Raw genomic sequence first — 26,902 nt, 5'->3', positions numbered from 1 at the left:
AAGGTTCATGAAAAGATTAGAAAAGTGCAAATATTTGACCAGCGAAATGAAAAACAATGTTACAAATATACAGGAATTGGTCACTTCATTCTTAGTAAAGTCAAAGGTAGTAACACAGATTACTGAAGTAAGATAGCCGTTAAATAGCGTAACCTGTTACGACAGCAGTACTGAATATCCATCCAGCCTATCGAGAACAAAAATGAAAATTAAATGAAATATTTTAGTTTTACGTTTCATCATTATGCCGTGTAGGCCAAAGGAGACGGTGATGATGAGAAATGATTGAAATGGTGGAGTGAAGAAAGTGGGAGGAAACGAGAGAACCTCGAGAGAACACACCGTGTTTGTCCACCTTAAAGCCCACTTGGTGCAACTACCGAGAACAAAAAATGAGATTACTTAATAAATCAACTCTTTCCTGATCTGATAATGATGAATATCCGGAAGAAAATAGTGTCGTCAGGTTTTTTAAAACACATGTAAGTTATTCTACATCAGAGCCCAGTGAAAAGATAACTGAATCAGACTGGTTACACAAGAAAACATCGGAAACTGGTGGCGAGATTTCGGAGAAGAAATCATTTTTGATATGTCAAGGATCAGAAAGATAAAAGAGGAAGACAACTGAAGATGGTGTTAATGAGTCCCGTCAGACAGAAAATCAAACTTAATGCCAAGATGTAACAAGGTTGGAAAGTTAATTTTAAACCCCGGAAGTACTGAGAAGAGATGTGGAGGGAAAAAAAAAAAAAATGAAAATTGCGCACAGACATGAGGATATAAAGTAAGTAAAGGTTCAGCTTGTCAGAGGAAAAAATGAAATGAAATCTTTAAGTTTTACGACCCACGATTATGCCGGTTAGGCTAAAGGAGACGGTGATGATGAGAGATGAGTGAAACGGTGGAATGAAGAAAGTGGGAGGAAACGGGAGAACCCCGAGAAAACCCACGAGCACGGTGTTTGTCCACCACAAAGTCCACACGGCGCGAGCTGGGATCGAACCAGGGACCCCAAGCACCGGAGGTGAACGCTCTACCACTGAGCCATCGCGCCCCCAGCTTGTCAGAGGAGTTAAGAATGTTAGGAAGTTGGTAAAGTAAGTAGTAAGGAGGATGAAGACATAAAATAAAATTTAAAATAAATAAAAGTCGAGGAGTTAAGGGAGGAATGAGATGGCTATAGAACCTAGGCTGAAACAGAACCATACATCGGGGTACATCAATAGACAGATCATTATTCTAAAGTATAGTTCTAACAACAGTGGCCGACGTGAGACGGTATGCGGTGGTATGGCACACCGCCTCTGCTTTTTCAGTTGTCACTGAAAAGTAGATGCTAAATACCTTTAATAAATCCATATTTATATACAGTACTTGACGAATAGCTTTGCACCTAAAAATATTTTATTTCTTATATAGAAATAATTTCTACGTTGAAAACACTGACATTTTTGTTATTTTTTCCTACTTTTTGTTTTTAAAATGAAGTGTCTTCAAAGAAGTTCATCTAGTTTATATTTTGACATGCCATATTGAATTATTTCTTATGTATGTGCATGTCTTCTTGCTTTAATGCATACAAATGTCGTGTTTTGAGCATGAGCGGATTTGGGGGTTCTCTGCTGTGAGAGCGGATCTTCCGGGGTTTAGAATATCCCTCAGTCGAGTGGGGATCCGGGAGTTTTAGCGCAGGAAATTATTAATATAAAAACTCGGTTTTCGAGAATTTTCGTGTATAAATCTCTATAATACAACATAAGGAGATTGTTTTTTCTTTTTTCTTTTCAAAAAAAGTTGTTGGCGGAGATCAAAGTCTCTCTATTGCTTCCCCCCCTTCCCCCTTCAGTAACTACAGAGAAGCTCTCCAATGGTTTTCAGTCATTATGTAAATAGAAATGCAATCTTTAGGCAACATACCCTCACTGCATTTCAACATTTAGATAGCCGGTATGTCGAGTCAAAATCGTAATAAAACATCCCGCCTCTGCTTTCTTTTTACTTCGAACACTGTCTAACAAGACTCCACCCCAAAATTCGAGGCTAAAAATTAATTTATTGAACTGAAGTATATGTGTAATACTTGCAATTAATTCTATTAAGTTGAATCGTTTGTGTAATCAAAATGATTTTAATGAGTTGAGAGCAAAATGAGAATTTACAAAGAAATGATTAACAAATCGGGAGGCAAAACGATTGACAAAAACTTACAAATACTGTAGTCATCTGATATAAATACTGTAGATATGATTATAAAACCTTCACGCTGCTTTAAATGTAACTATCTTGAACCAAATGCTATCTTAAATTAATGAAATTATGTACAATATACTAGAATGTACCTTGTTACTATTATTTCTGTATTTAAAAACACTCGACTGACACAAGGAATAATGCTGGCATCAAATTTATTATCCTTACAACAGGTGTGAACGCTCTTGTTCTAAGCCGCGGCTCACGTATAACCGCTGACATACACAGCAAACACAATTTTCTCCCAATGCCGAAAGTAAACGTTAGTTATATACAACATTGTAGGCACGCATGCATCATTATATTAATTTGTTTTCGAGTAATACTTACAACATCTGAAAGACAGTAGTTGATCTCTTCATATCCAAAACATTTGTCTACAATAGTTTGCATAATGGGTGTGAGAAAATGCTTGGCGTAAGGACGAAATATATCTTGAGTATTGAGAATTACTTTTACGAAAAACACTCTGACATTCTTGTGTATGTCACTGCTTTTGATAATCTCCTTCACGGCGTTCAGAACTCTAGGTAATGAAGGTGACTGGAAAACACAATTTTAAAAAATAATAATAATTTATTGTTTCACGAGCACATTTTTCAACTTAAATAACATTATACATATTAATAAAATGCGTATAGATTAAATACTATTGTATGAATCTATCGATATAAAATTTCTACTTGATAAAAAAAAAAAAAGGTTTAGATCTATTTCACTCACAAGACTTTAGAATCAAATTTAAAAGTAGTTAAAAAAACCTGTGAAATTAAACTACTGAAGTCTACAAGCTGTATCACTCCTACTATCACAACTGGAAGTTACGATCAAATGCATATTTTGTTTGATTAAAAGAACCATGAGAAATCTGATTGCTGGACTGGCAGGGATTAGAATTTCGGTCTCTCACTTTCTGGTCACGACACTGATAGCAGAAACAGAGGTCACATTTCTCTATGTTATTCTAACGATGTTCCACATCAACTAGTATTAAGAGCAAATATAATAAAAGGTATCTTTTTGCTTTGGTCATATCTGAAATATATATATAACATGGCCCTCAATATTATATATACATTTTAAAAGTGGTTATCTATATACTCGTCGCGGTATTTCCCACGTGAGTGATACGAATTACGCGAATGGTATTCGAAGATCTGCAGATTTCGTCAAGTTCAACTTTGAGTAACTTTTTCAACTCGTTCCTTTGTTTACCTACTTTGTAACGAACAACTACCATTAATAACTAAACACCTTCCGTCAGACAAGAAGACTTATCTAGGCGTCACAAATGCATCACGTATTGCAATACAAGGAAGATGTGCGCTCGAGGAAATGTTACACAAGCGCTACCAGTCGAAACAAGCAGACGACGACAGTTAAGTGAAGTTTGAAAGATATGATCACTGAAACGTACCAATTCGGCCACTGAATACGTGAGATTTCCGTCAAGTTCCTGATCTCATGTGCTACAGAGTATGATGTATTGGCTAAATGAGAACGAGAGTGAAAGGTAAAACCATAATCTCGAAATTTGTTGGAACGGGACCGGGAATGTCTTACACGCATGGTGGAAGACACCGGGAAAAGTCTTTGGACACCGTAGTTACGCAATTTCTGTTGGCATCAAGGAGTAATGCCAGTACAGGTACCACTTCGCTGCTATGTGCTTGCACTGAGGTTCCCCGGACAAACTGTAGTGCATAAAAGCCAAGGATCAATGAAGTGAACGTGCGCCGTCGATTACAATGGTCCAAAGCATGGTACAAACGGTCAGCGGAAGAGCATTATGTGGAGTGATGAATCACGCTGAATGTTGTGGCAATCCGACCAATGTCAGTAGATCTGGCGCATATCAGGTGAGTGTTACTTACCGGAGTCCATGGTTCCCACTGTGAAATTTGGGGGGCGGAGGAATCATGGTGTGGGTCTGTTTCCCATGGTTTGGATGGACTGGGACTCCTGGTGTTAGTGCCTGGAATCATGAATGCCGACGCCTATCAAGCAATCATACACAATTCTGCAGTACCTACCCATTGATAACAGTTGGATAGTGGGATTTTTGTATTAAAAGTCTTCCTTGAAAAGTCGAAGCTATCATCACCGCGAATGGTGGACCTATGGTTTACTAATTCCTTATCAGCGCAATGTGAGTAACTTCTTACTGGTGTCCGGTCATTGATGGTAATATAATGAATATATACAAGGTTTTAATGACCTATACCAACAAACTTTAAATAGACTCCTCAGATCAGAGTTTTAAAAAAAAGTTCATATGGACCTATGGGAAAAGGTGCATAGTTTCAGAATTAGGGCCGTCCAAAAGCGTTATTGCAAACACGAAGAACCATGAAGCGGCGGTCCATATCGGCATAATGGAAGTCCTACATAGGATCCAACAATGCATATTACAGCAATGTGCAATGGGTGGGCACGGGATTTCCGACACAGTACAATTCAAAGATATGCATGAATTTAAACTTGGGTTCAAAGTAAACAAACAGTAAGTCTTGACAGCAGTGAACACGGAATGCTTCGGCAAGTCGGAAGTGGTAGGAACTGTGGTTAGTGTTGTAAAAAAACGTTTTTTTTCTGTGGTTTTTTTCAATAAAAAAAGTTTTTTTTCGTTTTTTTTTCAAATGTGTTTTTTTTTCTGGCAACTATTATTTATTGATTTATGTTGAAGATCATTGAACTAATCAATAGAACTTGAGTCGAAGAACTCGTAGCTTACAAATCGTTTGTTTCCTTGTACCTATACGAGCAAAATCGTGTGATTATTCCTTTCGGACCCAGGTCATTTTTGGCGTTTTCCTACATTGTCAGTTAGTGACTTATTGCTCAAAAACCATTTACCCGATTGATATGGTTAAGACCTTGCTTTTTAGAAAAGGATTGTGGCTATTTTTTGGTGTAAGTTACATTGCAGGAAAATTACTGAGGGAAATGTAGGGGAGAAAATTTACAAAAAAAATCCCTAACGAATTTCAATATTTTTTTGTAACTAGCACCACTGTTACCATATGGGCCCATGTCACCTAAAAAAATTCTTTGGTGCGTTGACAAGCTACAGTGAAAACTTGAAGTTTCTGGGAGAAAGAAAAAATTCCCTGTTTCCATACATATGAAATTTTGACACTTTTTACGCCTCAGAAGCAAAAATCAACAGATATGCTGGGGCTACAGCTTCTCTAATTATTCTATTGAAACTTTTTATGGTGCGTTCTGTAGGACAAAGAGAAGGCTTTCAGGTAGTGGTACATTTGTTCCAACGTAGCGAGCAACAGGGAAATAATAGATGGGAAAAGGGAAATTTGCCGAATTTTTCACCTAAAATCGGGAATTAATTGTTTTGGCTCGAAACACTGCTATCAAACAGACGAAAACTATCTGAAAGTAAACCTTGGTACCCCAAGAATATATTCTACAAGTATCATGGCGATATCTAACAAAGTAAACATGAAATTTAAAAAACAAATCGCATTCTACCCCAGAAATTTATCATTTTCTTACCATTTACAGAACATGGTTTATTATAAGTCTCAACTGTATTTCCCCTAATTATTCTATCGAAACATTTTTTGGTGTGCTGTGTAGGCTTAGAACGAGGCTTTCAGACAGTGGTACGTCTGTTCGAATGTAGCCAACAAGAGGGAAATAATAGAGACAAAAAGGGAATTTTTCCAAAACTTCCCCCTAAAATCGGAAATTAAAATTTTCTGTAGCTGGCAACAGTGCTAGCAGACACACATAAACTATTTTAAAATAAGCTTTGGTATCCCTATAATATATCCTACAAGTATTGTGACGATATCTAATAAAGAAAGCAGATCATTAAATTTTTTTTCATTCTACCTAAAAAAAATCACAGTTATCTTTCTACTTAGAGAACAAGCTCTTCTGTAAACCTCAACTCTACTTCCCCTAATTATCCTATTGAAACTTTCTATAGTATGTTGTGAAGGGCAAAGACAAGATTTTAAGATACTGGTACGTTTGTTCCGATGTAGCTAACAAGAGGGATATAATAGACAAAACACGTAATTTTCCCAAAATTTTCCCTTAAAATCTGGAATTAATTTTCTGTAGCTGGCAACACTCCTACCAGACAGACGAAAACTATCTTAAAATAAACACTGGTACATTACTAATATATTCTACAGGTATCATGGTGATGTTTAAGAAACAAAGATTCTAATTACGAGAAATATATTTCGATAAACAAAAAAGTAGGGGAAGATCAAGAGTTAGAACCTAAATCCGAATTTTACGTGCGTCCCTAATTACCCCACTGTAACGATATGTACCCGAGTTTGTTCAGCAAGGACAAATGTTCGACTGGCGTAAGTTGACTTGCACTCGGACGTGTAGGTACGGATTTATAACAAAAATTTCGAATGTTTTGCCCAAATTTAAGGAGATTTTAATTTCCGTAGTTGACAACACTGAGCGCAGGTCCATCCAATTGATGTCAACAATTAGGTATCCATCCGACGTATCTACCTGACAAGTCTTAAGGAGGTTTCTTTACAACGAATGAAGCTACAGGGGAAAAGTAATAAAGAAAATTCCAAATTCGAAAATTCTCGAACTTTTGACTGGGGTGAAATCTGAGAAGGAAATTCGACACACAGAAGAGAAAGAAACTAAAATGATAAATTATGCTCCAACCATATTTGGCAAAAAAATCCCGATATCTTAATTAGTGTCCATACAGGAGCGGATTAAAAAAGTGACACACCCGTATGTGTCACTTTGGACACCTGGGTCCGAAAGGGTTATTGTACATTTGATTACATTTTTTTGACTAGTAACTCGGGTTGTTGTAGTAATTATAGTCTTGACTAATAATAATATCGTTGTTGTAAACAATCACTTTATAAGGAAAATGTTCTCTCCTTTTTACATCTTAGTTCCAATACTGTTGCTGAGAAATGCAGGGTGTTTCAAAATGAATATCGGGGATTTAAGTCTTCGTAGTACTTATTACATTTTACATATAATTATAAACAATTCATCAAATAAAAGAACACCTCAATTAATTTTTGCTTCAAGTGTTCGATGTGAGCTTCATTCGTTACACGGTACACATTGAGTCGATAGGTGAGAAAGACCCATAAACTTTCGCCATATGGCACAAAACATCCAATTCACACAGACGGTTGCACTGTAACTACAGATTCAATCTTTGCAAAATTAAAACACAAAAAGCTTTCTGCTTTCTAGTCCCCATCTTTGTTACTTGCTCTTTCTAACGGCAGACAGAGGCAACAATGCATGGCATGCGTGTGTACAAAACTTTTTGGGTTGCTCTTTCATTTGATAATACTTATAATTGTAAGTTAATTGTAATAGATACTACAAAGTTTCAAAACCCTAATATTCATTTTGAAACACCGTACATTACTTCAAATTATGTCATTCTATATTCATGTCTTGCACTCATGTCCACACTCATGTCCAAAATTATTGTCGCATGTCTATAAATATGTTGTTGTAGGAATATAATTTGATAACGAATCCGCCTGGTATTTCTTATAATGTTAGTATGTGTATAATCGGCAAAGACATGTATGTGGCAAATTTCATGTCAAAACAGCAGTAAATAAGAACAATAAAACGAAAATAAAACTTTCTTGTCCATTTAGCAACATTTTCTTTTACTCTTTCTCATTTTCGTATTTATAATTCTTTTCCTTTGAAATTTACCACAAATATACATTTTCCGATTATAGACATAGCATCAGTATTAAAAGTACCCTGCAAAATCATTATCAAATTATATTCTTACAAGGAGACAGTTACAGATATGCGACAATCATTTTGGACATGAGTATACATATCATCAGGGCCGGCCCTAGGCAATTTGTCGCCCGTGCAATGACGTAATTTGCTGCATCCCTCTATCTCCAGAAAGAACAATCTTAAAAGTTACGATTTTAAGTATGCTACTCCGGCATGAATAACGAAAGGGAGGGAAACTACACTCGCACTCAGAAAGGCTTAAATACTTACTACAAATACAATCTTGTTGTGTCTGTTTCTTTCTTTAAATATTCATCTATTATGTTAGTGAAAGATAAAGCAAATACATTTGAAAGATGGTAATCCTTTTTATAGAGTTCAATATCGAGATTCAATCTCAATATATCAGTTTGCAATTATAGTGCAACTAGCTCTTTTATCTTTATTTCTTGATTTTCCTTCTACATCTTTTTAAGTGTTTTCACCTTCAATGATAACAGTCTTATTTGAGACAAAGACAAGAGAAGTTTTCATATCAGAACTCTGATAACTAGCCAAGGTGGAGAGGCGTTCGAGAATTGAGTTCTTGTATTTGACAACAGCACTGACCATGTGACAAACTAATGCGACCTAAACAAAATTTATGAATGTAGTATTCAAATAGAAGGCCAGCTTAATAACTTTAACTACCATGATCATGAAGTCTATTTCCAACAAGAAATATTTATTTTAAATAAAATACTTATGATAGATATTGCAGCCCCGTGCAAATGCGCGTGTTGCACATATGGTAGAGTCGGCAATGCATATCATATATCTAGTCGACAAATTATTTATATATGATATTCAGAAAAATATTAATAGGCAAATTAGTATTAGTTTTTACCTTTAGACAAGTTATTTGCATTTTATACTGTTCGTAACATTATTTTCGTACTTATTAAAGGCCTACTTTCACGAAAAAAACAAATGTTCATTTATACTTTTATTTCTTGGTTGATATTGGTGAAACACTACAGAAACCCAGATTATTAGTAGGTACGCTACTCATATAAATTGTAAAATATTTGTACCGTATCAGTATCTAGTATTTAATTTATGTTACATTTTATGGTAATTACACCTACACAAAAATACTTCAGACTTAAATGACGTAAGATACATTACAAATGACTATTTGAAAAAAAAAAAACGAAATTTAGAAAAAAAAAACGAGGCAATGTTTTTTTTCTAAAAAAAACGTACATTTCTGAAAAAATACGTTTTTTTTTTTTTTTTTTTTTTAAATTTACAACACTAACTGTGGTTCCTCGTGTTCAGAATAACTTTTGCGGTACTCTATTATTTCACGCTTTGGACGGCTCTAGCTCCGAAACTATGCACTTTTTCCCATATGTCCACGCTCATTAGTACTTTATATATATTTTACTTGTAATTTCTTTGAGCACTCCATTTTAAAACTTTTTCTGCACTAATGGTAAATGTGTAATTACGTTATTATTAGACTTCCAAAGAATGCTATACATAAGTCTTGTAGAGCGGCTATGACCATTCGTCTCTTTATCTGTCAACAGGTATCAGAGCGAAAACGGTAAGAGATATGAATGTTTTTTGCAATCGATTCAGCGTCCCAAAAACAGGTTCCATCTCTACCGTTAACCTGTTACTCCAACCGGAAGTGATTAAAATTAGCCATTTCCAGTTTCAACGTTTCTTTTAAGAGATAGTGACAAGCTGTTTCTTGCATTCGAATCAGTGTCTCAAGGAAGCAAATCATCGCCAAGCCGTAAGGTGGTTGAAAGTTTCTACTACTTTCGGTTTCGAAACTAATTTCTGTAGTGTTCGAACGATAAATAATATCGAGAAGTGGTTTCTTCCAATTAATTCAGCGTCCTAAGAATAGGTTCCATCTCCTCCGTGGATTCTCTATTCAAACTAGGAGTGATAGAAATCAACCATTTCAGTTTCAAAGTTCATCGCCATAGAACAGAAAGAGATAGTGACAAGCGTTTCTTTGTAATCGGTCAGCGTTTCAAGAGAACATATCATTATCATCTGTCACACTAACGAAACCAGAAGTGACTGAAATTTGTAGTACTTCCGGTTCCAATTTTTATCTTTATAGAGCAAAAACCATATGAGATAACGTGAAACTGTTTTCCTCAACCGATTCAGCGCCCCAAGAATACGTCCCAAATCATCTGTTAATCCTCTATTCAAATCGGAAGTGGTAGAAATCAGCCGTTTCTGGTTTTAACGTTGATTTCTATAGAACAAAAACGGTGATAGATAGCAACAAACTAATTTCAGCAAATCAGTTCAGCGTCTCAAGAAAACTTATCATCACTATTCGCAATACACTACCAAAATTGAAAATGATTGGAATTTACTACTATTTCTGGTTTCAATTTATTTCCGTAGAGCAAAAATGGTTTCTGACAAAGATTCAGCACCACAAGAATGACTTTTGGCTCGATTTTTTATCTATCTGTTGAAACCGGAAGTATAGTGAAAATTACTATTTTTCGCTTACAACACTGATCACATAATGGATAGAAAGGATATATTAGGTCAAGTCATAAATAACTTCCGATGCAGCTAAATAGAAACTACTGTTAGTGTCTACCCACAATGAGTCACCAGGACATTTGCTTCCATTAAATATATAAGGGTTCAGTTTGTCTTCTGACAATTGTTTTGTGTGGTGCGCATTAAACTATTGTATTTAACCACCAAAATGGAGAGTTTAAAAAAGCATATTCGTCATGTGATCCTTTGGGAATTTAAACAAGGCAAACGTGCTAAGGCGACAGCTGAAAAAAATATGCAGTGTACACGGTGAAGGACTAATAATCAATCGTACAGTTATTAATTGGTTTGCGAAATTCCATTCTGGACATACAATCTCAAAAGACGAACTGAGGGCGGGACATCTGATCTTGATAACAACCTTTTAAAGGCAATATTGGACCAAAATCCACGTCAATCAACAAAAGATACACCAGAGAAGTTGAATACATCACAATTACCTGTTTGCCGCCACCTAGAGAAATTAGAGAAAGTTAGCAAGTTAGAAGTATGGGTGCATTACAATCTCAGTGAACGGAATAAAGATGATCGCACATCAATAAAAATGAGTCTGCTCTCACGAGTGAAACTCGAGTCTTTTTAAGGCAGGATTATGACAGGCGATGGAAAACGAGTCTTCTATGACAATATCGTCCGCAAAAATAAGGATCAATTACTTCTACTAGATCCGAAAGCAAACATCCATGGGGAAAAAGAATGTGTGCATGGTGGGAATGTCGACGTATAATTCATCATCAGTTATTGAAGTCAAATTTAATGATTACTGCGGATACATACGTTTAGCAGCTGCAAAGAGCGAAAGAGAAACTCTATGAAAAGCGTTCTGCACTCGTCAATCGTAAAAACGTCATTCTTTTACACGAAAATGCGACACCACATACAGCAAGGTGACTCAAGAAAAAAAAATCTTGGGCTTGGATGGTGTGTTTTACTACACCCACCTCACTTCTAGGATTTTGCCCCGACAGACTATCATCTTTTCAGTTCTTTACAGAACTTTTTGAATGGGAAAACCTTCAATTCTGAAGAGTAAGGCTGTCAAAAATTTCTTTCAGTCCAAACCAACCACATTTTACAAGGAAGAAATTGATAAGTTGCCAGTAAGACGGGAGAAGGTCACACACAATAAAGGTGAATACATAATAAATGAAATTTTGTTATTTAATGAAAGCAAAATAAATGTCTAATAATAATAATAATAATAATAATAATAATAATAATAATAATAATAATAATAATAATGAACAGAAGTTATTTATGACTCAACCTAATAGTTAGCAACAAGTAGGTTTTTGATATGAATTCAGTACCAATATGTTTCATCTCTGACTTTATTCTTTTTATTGCAATCAGAAGTGACAGACATCAATTATCACTTTTGGTTTTAATGTTAATTCCCATATAACATAAACAGTACGAGACAGGAAGTAATTGCTTTTCTGTATGGATTCAGCGTCCGAGGAACAGAATCTATCTTTGATCTTATTCCTCTATTGCAACCAGTAGTTATAAATATACTATTTCAAGTTTGAGTATTCAAAAATCTTTGAAATGAAATCTTTGAGTTTTATGTCCCAGCTTATGCCGGCTAGACTAAAGGAGATGCTGATGATGGGAACTGGATGGAATGGTGGAATGAATAAAGTGGAGGAAACGGGAGAACCCCGAGAAAACTAACGCACACGGTGTTTGTTCAGCACAAAGTTCTTAGCGCGAGCCGGGATCGAATCAGGGACCCCAAGCAGCACCAGATGTGAACGCTCTATCACTGAGCCACCGCGGTTCCTTTGAGTATTCAATTCACATAGTTTAGAAGTCTATTGTAGTTTCACACTGCCAAACAAAACTTACTATTATTACAAGTAATAATAATAATACATACCGTGCCCTCTGGCTTCGGGAAGATGTTTTCCACCATATGCCACAATACTCCACACATGGTTGCCATGCATTCGTTGTTATTAATTGGATCATCTTCTAATGTAACTTCTATCTGGTTAACCTTCTGAAATTACACACAAACAGGGTAAAAAATACTTTTTACAAAAATAACATCAAACAGTATTTAGTCATTATAGAAAACAATGCATAATCTAAGGCTCGATTAGTGTCAAATTACGAGTCTTCTTTCTGTTGTGATATATACCGTTTTTACGCGATTCTAAGACACACTTTTTTGTCGATTTTTTTGCCTATAAAATCAACTGATTTGAGTTATGAAAATTTAGGCCAGATTAGATTGAGTTTTGTCAAAAATTGAATGCGTATTTTGTGTGTACTAACACAATGCAGAATTAAAATCGTGCATTTTACGCGAAATAAAAACCCTTTAAAATTAGCCTGCTAACCAGTGGCAAATGAGAGATGAATCACCATTAAAAAAAATAAAAAGTACCAGCAGATGCACATGAATATACCGTAAATTCCAGCAGTAAGTTCAATGTTTCTTGATTTCCCATAATATTTTTTTCTTCCTATGTTTATTAATCTTTTTTTTTTTTTTTCATTCTTTAAAATCAATTCAGCGTAAGTGTTTTCATTTTCGACGACAAGAATGCGTCTTACATTCGAGGATTTTTTTTTCTATAATTTTTCCTTCAAAAATTGGGGGTGCGTCTTACATTTAGGGCGTCTTAAATTCGTGTAAATACGGTATATATATATATATATATATATATATATATATATATATATATATATATATATATATATATCATAGCTCAACTTTTCACTATACAACGCAGATCTTGATCTGCATTTTGGAGGGAAAAAAAGGTAAAAAACTGACATTATCAAGCATTTGGAAAATATACCGTCTAGTATTTACAAAGTACTATTGATTACTAGGTATTTTTTGTAGACTAAAAGTCTTTAGGAGCAGTTTATGATATAATGCCTACCAAGCTTTCATATTTCTGAACAACAAGAAGGGCCTTCGGAAAAAAAAAGTCGTTTAACAGTACTTTTATTTATTTATTAATATAGTTCAAAAATTAAACTACAAAGCCACTTAACATTGGAAACTGTTTACAAGGGAACGATCTTTGAAAGGAAGTCGGCTATAGCTATTAGTTAATTAATTTAAGACTGAGTCCAATTTCCATTTTGTTATATTTTTGAAAATAGTTCGAGTGTTGTAAAATAATAAAACATCTCTTCGTTAATTATTTGGTACTTAGTGAAATTTTTATTTGTCGATATATTCCTAATTCCATTCGTGTCATCCTTTAATCCAGCTCTCCTGAGGCCAAACACCATGGTGGGAACGGTCCATATAGTGAGAGTTAATCTTGCAAGATGATTTGTGTACCCGCCAACAACATCGGATTCAAAGCCAGTTTGTGATTTGGAGCCCACGTAAATGATAGGTATCGCGTTATAACCTTGCTGTTGCATAAGTACTAACGAAAGAGTGAGTGATTATAAAAGAACCGACGGAATGAGAAGGGAAAATCCACATACACGATTTTGTTCACCATAAACTCACATGATCTAGGATCGAACCAGGGATCCTTGCACTGGAGACGAGCTTTTTACTACTGAGCTACCGTGCAATAATAATATAAAGTTAACCAAGAAAGTTGCCGCTTTTTGTGGAGGTCTGTGTTTCATTGGCTTTCACACCGTGAACTGAATGCGAATAGAGATAAGGCGAAGGTCAGTTGTTGGTGTGGGTATATCCAACATACTACCTGGTTGTGGCAGTTCAGTTACACTGTGAACTTGTGTAAGGACAGAGTGAACATGGAACTTCCACAGAGCGTCAAAGGGCGTGTATGCTGTACGAGTTCAACTAGGGTCAAACGCCGCTGCAGCGGGGAGGAAGATTGGCCAGATCTTTGATGAAGGTGTCGTGACTGCGCTGACAGTGTATTGGTGGTTTAAAAAGTTTAAAGACGGTGACAAAACACTCGAATACACACCGCATGTCGGAAGACTAACACACGAACAAAATGAAAATATTTAGGCAGCAATTGAGGCGAACAGTGGCCAGATATGTGAGGAACTGCGACTACAATTCAGTGTGAGTGGAGAAACCACTCGGCATCACCTCCATTAACTTCGGAAGCACTATAAGTTGGGTCGATGAGTCCCACATGATTTTACTCCGGGCCAGAAGGCAATGTGAGCAGACACCTATCTTTCTTTGCTGTCTCGTCTGGGGAAGGAGCTATTTCTGGATAGGGTGTTGACATGTGATGAGAAGTGGATGCTGTACGAAACACCATGGCGCTGTCATCATTGGTTAGCATCTCATGAAACGGTTCCAAAACAGCCGAAACCAGCACTGCACCAGAAGAATGTTCTCCTGTGTGTTTGGTGGACTGCTCTCGGCATCGAGCATCGGGAACAGCTATCAGCTGATCAGAGCATCAATGCAACTGCGTACTGTCAGCAGTTGAGCCGTATTCAAGAAAAACTTAAAACTCTGGAGCCAGCACTTTTGAATCGCAAAGTGATCCTCCTGTTACAGGACAACGCTAAGCCCCACGTGACTAGGATGGCCTGGGACACCATTCTACGCCCTGGATGGGAAACACTATTGCATCCATCATACTCCACGGACATTGCACCGTGCGATTATCACCTGTTCCGTTCCTTGGACAACGACCTTAGAGGACGCTAGTTCATATCCCTAGTACTTGATCCCAAATGCACTTGATACCTTCTTTGCTTCACGACCCACTGAGGTCTACCGCGATGGAATCCATGGCCTTCCAGAACTTTGGCAAAAGATCGTCGATGTTGATGGGGAATATATTTGATCTTCCAGGTACATATTAGGTGACATATCGATGTTTGAAGGTGATTGGTGGAAAAAGCGACAGAACTTTCTTGGTTACCTTTATAATAATAATAATAATAATAATAATAATAATAATAATAATAATAATAATAATAATAATAATAATAATAATAGTAATAATAATAATGTGTGTCGGGTAAAAGATACACAATAGGGTGTATCGAAAACAACCTTTTTTCGAAATGTTAAGGTGGGTAGTACGGAAATGTAGCCATTTGTGACCAAAAAGATGCTTGATTTTTTTTGGAGGTCATTAAGTGGCGCGCATCGACCTTGAAATTTTGACAGTGATTTGGGTATGCAACACGCACAATAGTTTCACAAAAATGTCATTATTTGGCTATTTTATGTACTTTTTTCTGCATTGTGGTCGTTTATTGTTTTGTTTATGCCAAGTGTATTAAATTCGTGCCTCGCGGGTGCTTTTCTATGTTGTTTACTTGTGCTTTAGGTCAAAATTTGTCTATTTTTGGGTAAAAATGCTTTTTTTCTATTGATGTTTTCAAATTGGTTTTCACCGAGTTTTATTCGAAAGTTTTCCAATATAAAAGACTAAATAAGAGATTTGGCTTTCTAATTGCTAACATTTCCTCAATTACTGTTTAGCGCTCCGCTTATTTTTATAGCTTATTATGTTTTGAAAATAACTCAGAGCTCACCACGAGGAAGTGGTGGACTGGGAGTTCTACCCACCCGAAATTATGTTGGCAAGCATTACTTTACTAAAAGATAGGCCTAGATTTTCTTCTAGTTTTCTCCTTAGGCTCCATAGTCACTTTTTCTTCGAAATGTTAGCATATGTCCTCTAGATTCGAAATTTCGCTTTGATGCAGCCATCACATGTGCTGACGCCGATAATGGAAAAAAAACACCCTCTGTGATGATTTTCACAAGTTGTCTATAATTTTTACATGCTTCCGTATGAGAGTTTATTTCTGAACTTTTTTCAGTACGGTTGCGAATATTCTACATAAAGGAAGTCATGAAACGTAATTGAAATAGCAATGCGTTTAACTACTCTTTTTTTTTAATTTTTAATTTTAACGTCTCACGCTTATGCCCTCTAGGATTAAACACAAATAATTAATAAAACTTAATGACTGTGAAATTATTAGTTTGTCCCTCCTTCCTATCACGAATCCAACCCGAGTCTACACGCATCAATGACACACGCGCTAGCCATTACACCAGCAGGAAGGACTGTAAATAAATAAGTCGCTGACGAAGGTGGTGATAAGTCTATGAAAATTTCCGCATTAATAAATATTTAGATACAATGCTGAGTTTAATTAGTACTTATGATTACGCGTAAGTTTAGTTCCTTCAATAGTTAAAAAAAAAAAACTTACCTCTACCGATTTTTCACTAGCATTTGCTGCTGCAGCGTCATCTTTCACAAACACTTTATTTACAACGCTAGTACTGAAGTCAAATTGCGTGATATCTTCTTCTAGCGTGCTTTTAAACAGATACTGGGTAGGAATATAGTGTGGAGTCGGACCAACTGCATCACCCCTCTCCCGTTGTGCCTCACGTGCTCCTTTTCGAATAAGAACAAATTTTTTCCTTCGTTCCGGAACTTTCTGAAGAAGAACTGGGAACACGTAGTTACTGTTCAGATCAAAAAATTTATCCCATGGAATATTGTTAAATAGGAAGCCAAAATAAAACTTTTCTTCATCTTTTACGTTACTTACAATTGCAACAAAAGCATTATATACCGAACAATACAATTTCCTGCAAACTTCTTTTAACTCGTGATTACTATCTTGAATGGGAATAGTTTGATGCAGTTGCTTCTTGGCTATTTCGGACAAACGTTTAATGAGATCATTCGATCCGAAACCTTGTAAAATTTTGCTGCTTGATTCTGAGGTAATTTTCTCTCTCGGAACACTTGAAAACAAAATTTCTATTAAATGGAAACCTCCAACGCTGGATACAAGCTGATGTTCAAGTTTGAACTCATTTCTCCTTTCAAATGAACCGCCAGCATCCAATAGTTTTACTAATGATTTTATCACACCTCCGAAAAAGTTTTCAACAACGCTGAGATCTGCATAACGTAAGAGCATGGCGACAACTCGCTGTACAATTTGCAAACGAGCTGATGGACTGTACTTTTCATCAAGGAACATTTCATACACAGTTTTGATAGCCTTCAGTTGGCAGTCTCTGGTCAAGCTGAAATAAAACAATAGAAGTCAATAATTATACTTCAGTAAAATCAGTAGTAATTTCTATTTATTTATTTTTATACGAGGTATATCCAAAAAGAAACTGTTTTGAAGTAAAAAAAAAAAAAAAAAAAAAAGTAACAGAATGAACAAGCCAAATTGTATTATATACATTTGAAAGGTACACTCGTAAGCTATTTTTCCACATAATCGCCATGCAATTAAGGCACTTATTATAGCGTGGCACAAGTTTTTAAATACCGTCGCGGTAGAAATCTGCCGCTTGTGATTTCAACCACTGGCTTAGACTGGCATGCAGTTCGGTGTCAGTATCAGAGCGTTGTAGCAAGCTATGTCTTCATAGCTGGGAAGAGGTGGTAGTCGCTCGGCCCCAAATCCGGGCTGTATGATGCGTGATCGAACATCTCCCTTCCAAAATCATCTAAGAGCTTTCGAGTAGGCTTGGACGTGTATGGACATGTGTTGTGAAAAAACACCTTTGCGCTAATTTCTCCCCGGTGCTTCTTTTGAATCGCGCGCCTTAACTATTTCAGTGTTTTACACACCTCACAAGAGGCGGGATTTTCTATTGCGGCGCACATTATAACACGTCACAAAAAGTACAGTAAGAACGGCACAGTCCTCACTCTACCACAGCTAGCTGCGTACTGAATGTGGCAACGTTCTGACACCAAGATGGCGACTTTAGACTAGTTAACTGCCGCTATACGCCTAAACGTCTGGCACTTTCTCGACAGCCCTGGTACAATTGCCGAATCCTCGATGATCACTGCTACAACCTTTTTCCGAGCCTCTTAGCTAGAAACGGATTAAGGGTTTGGTAAGTTTTATGTAAGTAATGAGAAGGATAAATTTTAATTCTACATTATTTTAAATTATTCAATTCAATTTAATATATATTGGTATTAAAGATTATTAGCATTTACAAGAAATTCTGTTAAGTACGCATGTACAGTCATGAAAGAAAGTATTCTTCAATTGGCAAAATTTTTTTTCCTAATAACTCAACAACAACTTAACCTCTTAGAGTACTGGTTTTGGCAAGTTATCAAATTATAATTATTCTAAGGATAACAACAAAAAGATCCGAATTCATTCGTTTGTTCTCGAGTTATTAGCAAAGGAAAATTTGTCAACTGTCAAACACTTTCTTTTCCGTGTGTACAAGCTAAATTATTTCAAAAACTGTTTCCTTGTCGTGAAATGTTTAAGCTTACAAAGAAAAGTGTCAACGTTCGAGTGCCTAATTATATTAGATGCGTACCAGAAGAATCAACCGTCATGTAGAAACAACATTTTGTAGCTGGCGCGGAGGAGGACCCGAGTTCGATTCCCAGTGGGAACCCATGTGGTGTGGAACCCATACTAAGTTGCTGGTCCATGTCTCATATGGCCTCGCTGCTAAAAAGAAAGCTTAATTCAAATCAATCAATCAAAACACTTTGTGATTCAATCATGCATGTTGTCATATATTGTTAACTATCTCATCTGTAATTCATAGAAGGTATTTCGTCTCATTTGCCCCAAGTTTCAAATTTTCCCCAGTTACGTAATTTTTCAACACTTTCCTTTTCCTTCAATACACCAGCATTTAAAACCTATGACGTATTTTGGAATGCACTAAGAAAGTTTTTATAAGGAAATTAATGAATAGAATAAAACAAAAGCTGTTATAATCATATTGTCACCACTTTTTTTTTTATTTTTTTATTTATTTTTTTTAATGGCATCAAGGGCATCACTTTTAATTTTTGCCAGTTACTATTAGAAATCCACTCTCTATTTCCCGTGTTGTTTAGCAATAAGTAAAACACAAGCTTTATTAATTCCAATTTTTCGTGGTAAAGACGACTGGAACCTAGGTCTGCATGTGAAGCAGGGGCAGATCCAGGGGGAGGGGGGCGATCCCCCCCCCAGAAGAGGAAACTTTTTAATTTTATATATAAATAAAATTTATAGTTTATCTTTTGACGCTCTTAAAAGTAGCTCTAAGTAGGAGTATTACAACCCACTGCTCCCCCCCGGAAGTCCGTCCTGGATCCGCCCCTAATGTGAAGATATAAAATCTCACTTCAGATTGTGAAACAAAAATGAATTTACCTTCAGGTATTTTATTTTGTTCAGCTCGTTGTGATCCATTAATAATTTCTATTATCATTGGACAATATTTTAGTTAAGCAGAAATTAAAATTCAACAGTAGTGGCCCTTCGTAGCGTATTCCTAACATTCGTCCTTGGTGCGAGTAGTCCTGAATTCGATTCCTGGTAGGGACATTCGATCGAAAAAAAAAATGTCGACCAGCCATCCTGAGTGAGATTTGCCTGAGCTTTCCTCATTCACACTAGGTAATACCGGGATGGTATCTAGCATATAGGTCCCAGGTTGCTTTTTTCCTTTCCTTCCCTTTCCTCGGATAATATGATCGAAGAGGGGTAACATGACCATAGTTGCCGAAAACAAAGAAATATACTTCCTAATCCTAATCTAAAAAAATTAATGATAATCTTAGGCCATATCTAATCTCATACCGTCATAGAAGGAAAGCAAGGAATGGAAAGAAGAACACTACTGATCGATGGTTTGAAGAATAGAAGAAAATAAAGGGTTAAAAAAAAAAAAAAAGCTGAAGATCGAGAAACGTGGAAAAACAATTTCAGGTCAAAACCTTAAAAAAAAACTAATTAGTCCCAGAACATACGGAATACTAAATATCTCATCAACCATAATCATACTATGGACTGTCGTCTTGCTAGTATCACAGTAAAGAGCTTAAAGGGTATTTTTGTATCAATTTCATTTTAATAGGAGGCACATTACTCGTACAGTATCAAAGTAACAATTTTTAGGTTTATAAAGGATTTATTTTTTATTCTTCGATTTAATTTTACTTTGTTATATACGAGAGCAATTCAAAAAGTAATATGGCAAAAAAAAATGAAATCTTTAGTTTTACGTCCCACGATTATGCCGGTTAGGCTAAAGGAGACGACGGTGATGAGAAATGAATGAAATGGTGGAATGAAGAAAGTGGGAGGAAACGGGAGAACCCCGAGAAAACCCACAAGCACAGTGTTTGGTAATATGACGATTTATAACAATTGTGATTACGGTAAAGGATTCTTCCTTACATTGTAAATAATTTAAGTATAATTCGGGAGCTATTATATACAACGATATAGTGCATTTTCTGCTACTGGCAACGATGAAAATTATTATTATTATTATTATTATTATTATTATTATTATTTTAAGATATAGAAGAAGGTAGGACGCCATTATGTACGAATATATACTTACAAGTTGTGGTGAAAAATAAATAGAATTTAAAATATATTGATTTGAAATATAGTTCTTTCTTAAGGTATATAATTCCTTATAGTGAATTAAAACACTTGATATCAAATTGAAATATACGAATCATACGTGAATGAACTGGAGTGATAGTTTTAGGTTGCACCACGAAATCTTTCACTAGCTTTAAAGATTGTACACAACAAAACTTATAAATAAAAATACACACAAATGTTAAAGGAAGGAACTGCTAATGTAAAGAAAACTCCCCTACTTACCGAAAATATACTTTATCGGACAGTTTTATATAACAAATCATCATCAATATTATAAAACCGCATATATTACACGAGGTTGTATATTATTACACTAGTTAACAAATTTAAACTTTTTGTTTGTTACATGAGAAAAATAACCTGATCTTAAAGGAACTTTTTGCGCTGAATTCGAATATGCACTCGGTTTCTCTCCATCACGTACAGTTTTCCCGTAACAGAGGGATTTTCGGGAAATTCCCTCAAAAATTTCCCTTTTTCAGATATTTTATTCCCCTAGCTCCTGTCCCCTTACATATAGTAACATAGAAATTATACCTAAGTATACCTTGATTTATATTTAATAAACCCTAAAAGTTTCGTAAAAATCGCTTTGTTCTTTCTACAGAAATAAATATATTTGTATGTATACTGTGTGCACTGTTTATTGCACCTGATAGTAATGCTTTCAGATCTCCTGAGTTGGGGTAAAAACGATTTGCTTTATTACTACAAACACAGACATAAAAATGAATATTTACAATAGTCAACAACACACTTGTATTGTTGACTATTGTAAATATGAAACGTGTATAAAAATAGAATGTACTTCCAACGTATATTTTTTTTAAACGTACAGTATATCTTAATACATATAGATACAATTCTCCAAGTTTTTTCGTTTTGTTCATGAAATGGTTATCAATATTTGTTATCAAATGTAACAGAATGCAAAAGAAAGAAAGAATGGAATACTTATTGGATGCAGAAACGAACATATCAGTGTACAGGAAAAGGCATGTTCAATTTTCAAGCTATTTCTCAATGCAAGATAATGTGTGCGTATGTACGGATATAAATGGGTTGATGGCGGAGCTAGGAATTCCTTACGTTCCAGAAGAATGGAGGTTATTTATCGACGCGTCAAAGGTCAGCCTTAAAGCTGTCCTTTTACATAATGGAAATAAAAATCCTTCTATACCACTTGCGCACTCAGTGAAGATTAAGGAATCCTATGACACCATGTCAACTTTGCTAAATCTTATAAATTACAAGGACCATTGTTGGCAAATATGTTGTGATCTCAAGGTAGTTGGTATTTTATTAGGACTGCAGTTCGGTTACACGAAGTACCAATGTTTTTTATGTTTATGGGATAGCCGAGCTGATGACAAACATTATGAAGTGAAGGAATGGGAACCTAGAGTGAATTACGTACCTGGAGAATGCAACGTCAAATACGCTCCTTTGGTAGATCCTAATAAGATATTACTACCGCCACTTCATATCAAGTTAGGACTTATGAAAAACTTTGTCAAAGCCATGGACACATCTGGTGAAGGTTTCAAGTATTTGCGAGATAAGTTCCCTAACCTGAGTGATGCTAAGATTTCAGCGGGAGTGTTTATTGGTCCCCAAATTAGGAAATTAATGCTTGATGATAGCTTTGACAGCAAGTTAAACAGTGCTGAGCTAGCTGCCTGGACAGCATTTAAGTGTGTTGTGCGCAACTTTCTGGGCAATAACAAAGCTGAGAGTTACACAGAAATCGTACAGGACATGATACAGAAATACAAAGAGTTGGGTTGTAGGATGTCTTTAAAAATCCACTTTTTGCACTCCCACCTCAGCTTCTTTCCTGCTAACCTAGGTGCTCTCAGCGACGAACAGGGGGAAAGATTCCACCAAGATATAATGGTAATGGAGAAAAGGTACCAGGGACGATGGGATCCTTCAATGATGGGGGACTATTGTTGGGGTCTTGTTAGAGAATGCAACATTTCTTACAAAAGAAGGAAGTAATGTACGTTTTTGTAACCCAATGGAAGTTTCATATATTGTGATAGTTTTGATTGTCTTTTCATGACCTTTTGGTACATTTGTATTATTGTTTATTGTAAATTGTCACACTTGTAAATTATATTGTATTATATTTTATATATGTGTTTGTGGTAATAAAGCAAAACGTTTTACCTCAACTTAAGAGATCTGAAAGCATTACTATAAGGTGCAATAAACAGTACACACAGTATACATACAAACATATTTATTTCTCTAGAAAGAATAAAGCGATTATTACGAAACTTGGAGGGTTTGTTAAATATGAATCAAAGTATACTTAGGTATAATTTCTATGTTAATATATGCAAGGGGACAAGATCTTGGGGTGTAAAATAAACGAAAAGGGAAATTTTTGAGGGATTTTCCCGAAAATCCCTCTTTTACGGGAAAATTGTACGTGATGGAGAAAAACCGAGTGCATATTCGAATTCAGCGCAAAACGTTCCTTTAAGAACAGGTATTTCCTTTTATGTAACAAAACCTTTGTTAACTAGTGTTATTATTCTCTTTACCTACAAATGTGTATGTTATAAATAACAATTACTGTGCCAAGTATATGACAAAAGGATACATAGAATGCATTTTTTTTTTTTTTTTGTTAAAAAAAAGAAGAAACCTTACCTTTTCATGAAGTCACTGAAGTTTTGTTGAATTTTCTTCTCTAGCGTATGTTCGTTCTCAGTAACCATAACAGACGTAGTAAACTGAAGCAAAATTCTACTTCCCGACAGTGTCATTGAATCTAAGATCTTTTTAAATGCATTCTCATATTCAATATACTGCCAACACAATGGTGGCAACTCATGCGATGTTAATGGAAAATGCTGACTTTTCAATTTCATCAAAGTTTCCCTTTAAAAATAACGATAAAAATAAAACAAAATAAATAAATAAACTCCATGGATCAGACATACGAAAACAATAACCAAAAACTTATCTAGAAAGTGAAAATTTTATGAGATCTGACAGATAGGTTTTAAGCAATGACGTTCAGAAATATTATGCTAAAATGTAATTTTAAGACTTTTGTTCTTAGCTTTTCGTTGTTTTAGATAGACCGAGAACATAATAATTTCTCAGATTTTTAAGTGTTATTTGTTTATTTATAAATATCATAGAGTTTGGATGTATAGCCTCCGTCATTATATCTTTTAGTTTAATGTCCCACGATTATGCCCATTAGGCTAAGCGAGACGATGATTAAGGCAAGTGAATGATGGAAGAATTGGTAAAATGAGAATGTAGGAGGAAATAGGGAGTACCCTAGACAAACACACGGACACGATGTTGTCCACCAGGGATTGAACTAGGAACCCCACGCACCAGCGGTAAGCGCTCTGCCACTGAGCCACCGTGACCCTTACCACCTCCATCATTATCAATGGTGTTCAAAGAATTGATTTGAAATCACATGACATCTTGTAATGTAAAAAATATTGAACATCATTGAGCTAACGTTTCGATCAGAGTGCGAAACCATAATAGTGAAGAAGCGGGGAGACAAAAGAAGATGTCTTGGCAGTAAAATGTTTCGACATACAGAGGTCACATATTTAAACATATCTAATTACTTAACTATGTAGTAAGATTAGGGTAACTGCTAACTATTAGTTCACTCATTAATTAAACATGAAATACGTATCAATTACATAGAAATTACTGTAATTACTAATTTGCGAACTTCTGGCAATAGTGTCACATTATTTACCCCCCAGTAAGCTATAAGTAGGAAGAGGAATTTTCTTCCAAAAAATATTAAGGAACTCTCCCACCATTTCACAGTCGTTATGTAAAAATATTCACTGACTTGTATGTGTAAACAAAATAAAAACTTAGTTTCATTAAAAAAAAAGAAAGAAAAAGAAGACAAAACTGTACTCCTGAAATAAAAACTGATCATATATTCCACATAACGCGCAGGGAGAAATCTGCAATTAACTTCGAACATACTGGCTGCGTTCATCATAAGAATTTTACTAATTTGGGAAATTCTTGTACAATTATTAAAGTGTAAGTTCAAATATTACATTTTTATAATTTTACATTTCAGAATGAGACAATCAAAATTTGTTGCAATTCACAGTTTCATTCAAATTCATAAAATTTAACCGTTTTCTTAATTATATCGAATTTCATAGATTTATTACAATATGCACTTCTAAAATAAAATTTATTTATTACCTAGGTACATAATTGTTAATCTACAAATATATATTTTCAAAAATAGTTATAAAAGATTTCATAGTTTAAGAAAATATTAATTGTGTCTTCAAAAAATTGGTGAACCCAAACAAGAAAGTCTTCTTATTCTTGTAAATGTTTTCCTGCGTGAAGGATTGAAAGTTCAGCACTTTTTTCTTTTCTTTTTACTAAATACCACACACTCTTTAGGTTTGTCTATGTAACTTCATCAGTATCATAAATAGGATTAGAAACTATTTTCTTTCTCGCTCCAATGACCAGCAAAGGTTAACTTCCGTAACAAACAAAGAGCAAAAAAGCGATCGACTGGACCGAGACTCGAACCCAGGACGCATCGACCCGTTATGGCGGAGATTCCGGGTTCGAGTCACGGTCCAAGTTGATGGCTTTTTCACTCTTTGTGTGTTATAGAATTCGCATCTATAAAGGATTCTAGTGGGGAAAAATCATCCTTTCATTAATATATATAAATGTTATCTTCCTCTTTCTATTCTCCTGACCTAGTTGCGAAAACTGGGTGCATTGTTCCTGGGATCCTGTTCGTTCAAGGATGTGTATTACTCGGGCCAAAACAGCTGGATTATCCATTTTGCAAAGAAGCGATTCTTCCATTGCCAAGAGAATAATTTACATTACACAGTCTTAAAACAGGAAAATCTCAAACAGATATTTACTTGTGGTATAGTTCCCAATATAGAGGTTACGTTACCTCTTGTACTGCTATACTTATTCTTTGAATTAGGAAGGTGCTTGCTCTAGCATCACCGGATACATATGTAATGCGTTTACCTATTTCCTTTATAAAGTTGAGGCCTTCTTTGCCCCCATGATCCACTGGATTCAATGGTAATGGTTACAAATTGTACTTGTCTGTTAGGTTACTATATTTGCTTCTTTTTTCTGTTCATTTTCAACTGGCTACACTGCCCACTTGGATTGAGAGAAAGGGAGATTGGAAGGAGCGAAAGTGTCTACGTATGTACAATCCTAAATTAATGATTTGACTCCCTTCCAAAGTATCAAGGATATCCCATCTGATCTTTTATTGTATATTCTACTACATGCATTTGGCTCCCTTGTTCCTGTTATGTCTGCTGAAACGAGTTCTTTCATTATAATGTCATTGATACTTAAGTGTCGGGGCTGTACTTTTATGCAAGAGTGTCCATGCAGACCCTTTTTATCTGCTGGATTCTTACATGTCTGACATTTATGAGGTTCACAAATATTTGCACCCGATCATTCGTTTCGGGCACAACTTTTCTAATCGACTATAGCCAAACTAAATGTATTTATTACAAATACACATTTTTTAAAATAATACTTACTCTAATGCTGGATTTTGATCCTCGTCTTTATTGGTAAGACAAGGCAGAAGTGCAAGAAACTTTTGTTTCAGTTCAATCTCATATTGACTGCTCCCAATTATTTCCATTATCCATTTCTTAACAACATCTTGCTTTTCAATGGCATCTGCTCTCAGAAACACTAGATGTGACACAAGGCCTATTAATCGATCCTGTTTGTCCTCTGATTTACTACTCCACTGTATCAACTCACTCCAATGACTAAATATACTATGGATCACTGGTTCACTTTGCCTGAAAAACACACAATACTATTACTTATTGCTTTATATATAGTACTAGCCCAACCTGCGCTCTCTACACAACGTATCATTCACATATGAATATGAATCTCCTTGTCTTTTCTCACAACA

General features: G+C 35.5%; 1 protein-coding gene across 2 annotated transcripts in view; it reads right to left on the bottom strand.

The window, feature by feature from the left end:
• LOC145666320 (DNA-dependent protein kinase catalytic subunit-like) overlaps window positions 1-26,902 on the bottom strand; it is a 289,438-nt gene that overhangs the window by 156,158 nt on the left and 106,378 nt on the right. For both annotated transcript variants that reach the window (XM_081733421.1, XM_081733422.1), the window contains 5 exons: window positions 26,511-26,783; window positions 23,602-23,832; window positions 16,744-17,578; window positions 12,470-12,592; window positions 2,584-2,796 (listed from right to left, as the gene is read on the bottom strand). In XM_081733421.1, coding sequence (XP_081589547.1) covers window positions 2,584-2,796; window positions 12,470-12,592; window positions 16,744-17,578; window positions 23,602-23,832; window positions 26,511-26,783 — 1,675 coding nt within the window. The remainder of the gene's footprint in view (window positions 1-2,583; window positions 2,797-12,469; window positions 12,593-16,743; window positions 17,579-23,601; window positions 23,833-26,510; window positions 26,784-26,902) is intronic.

The sequence above is a fragment of the Thermobia domestica genome, chromosome 12, assembly GCF_964235325.1.
Source record: "Thermobia domestica chromosome 12, izTheDome1.hap1.1, whole genome shotgun sequence".
NCBI lineage: Eukaryota > Metazoa > Arthropoda > Insecta > Zygentoma > Lepismatidae > Thermobia > Thermobia domestica.
This window is presented reverse-complemented; position numbering and strand designations above follow the sequence as displayed.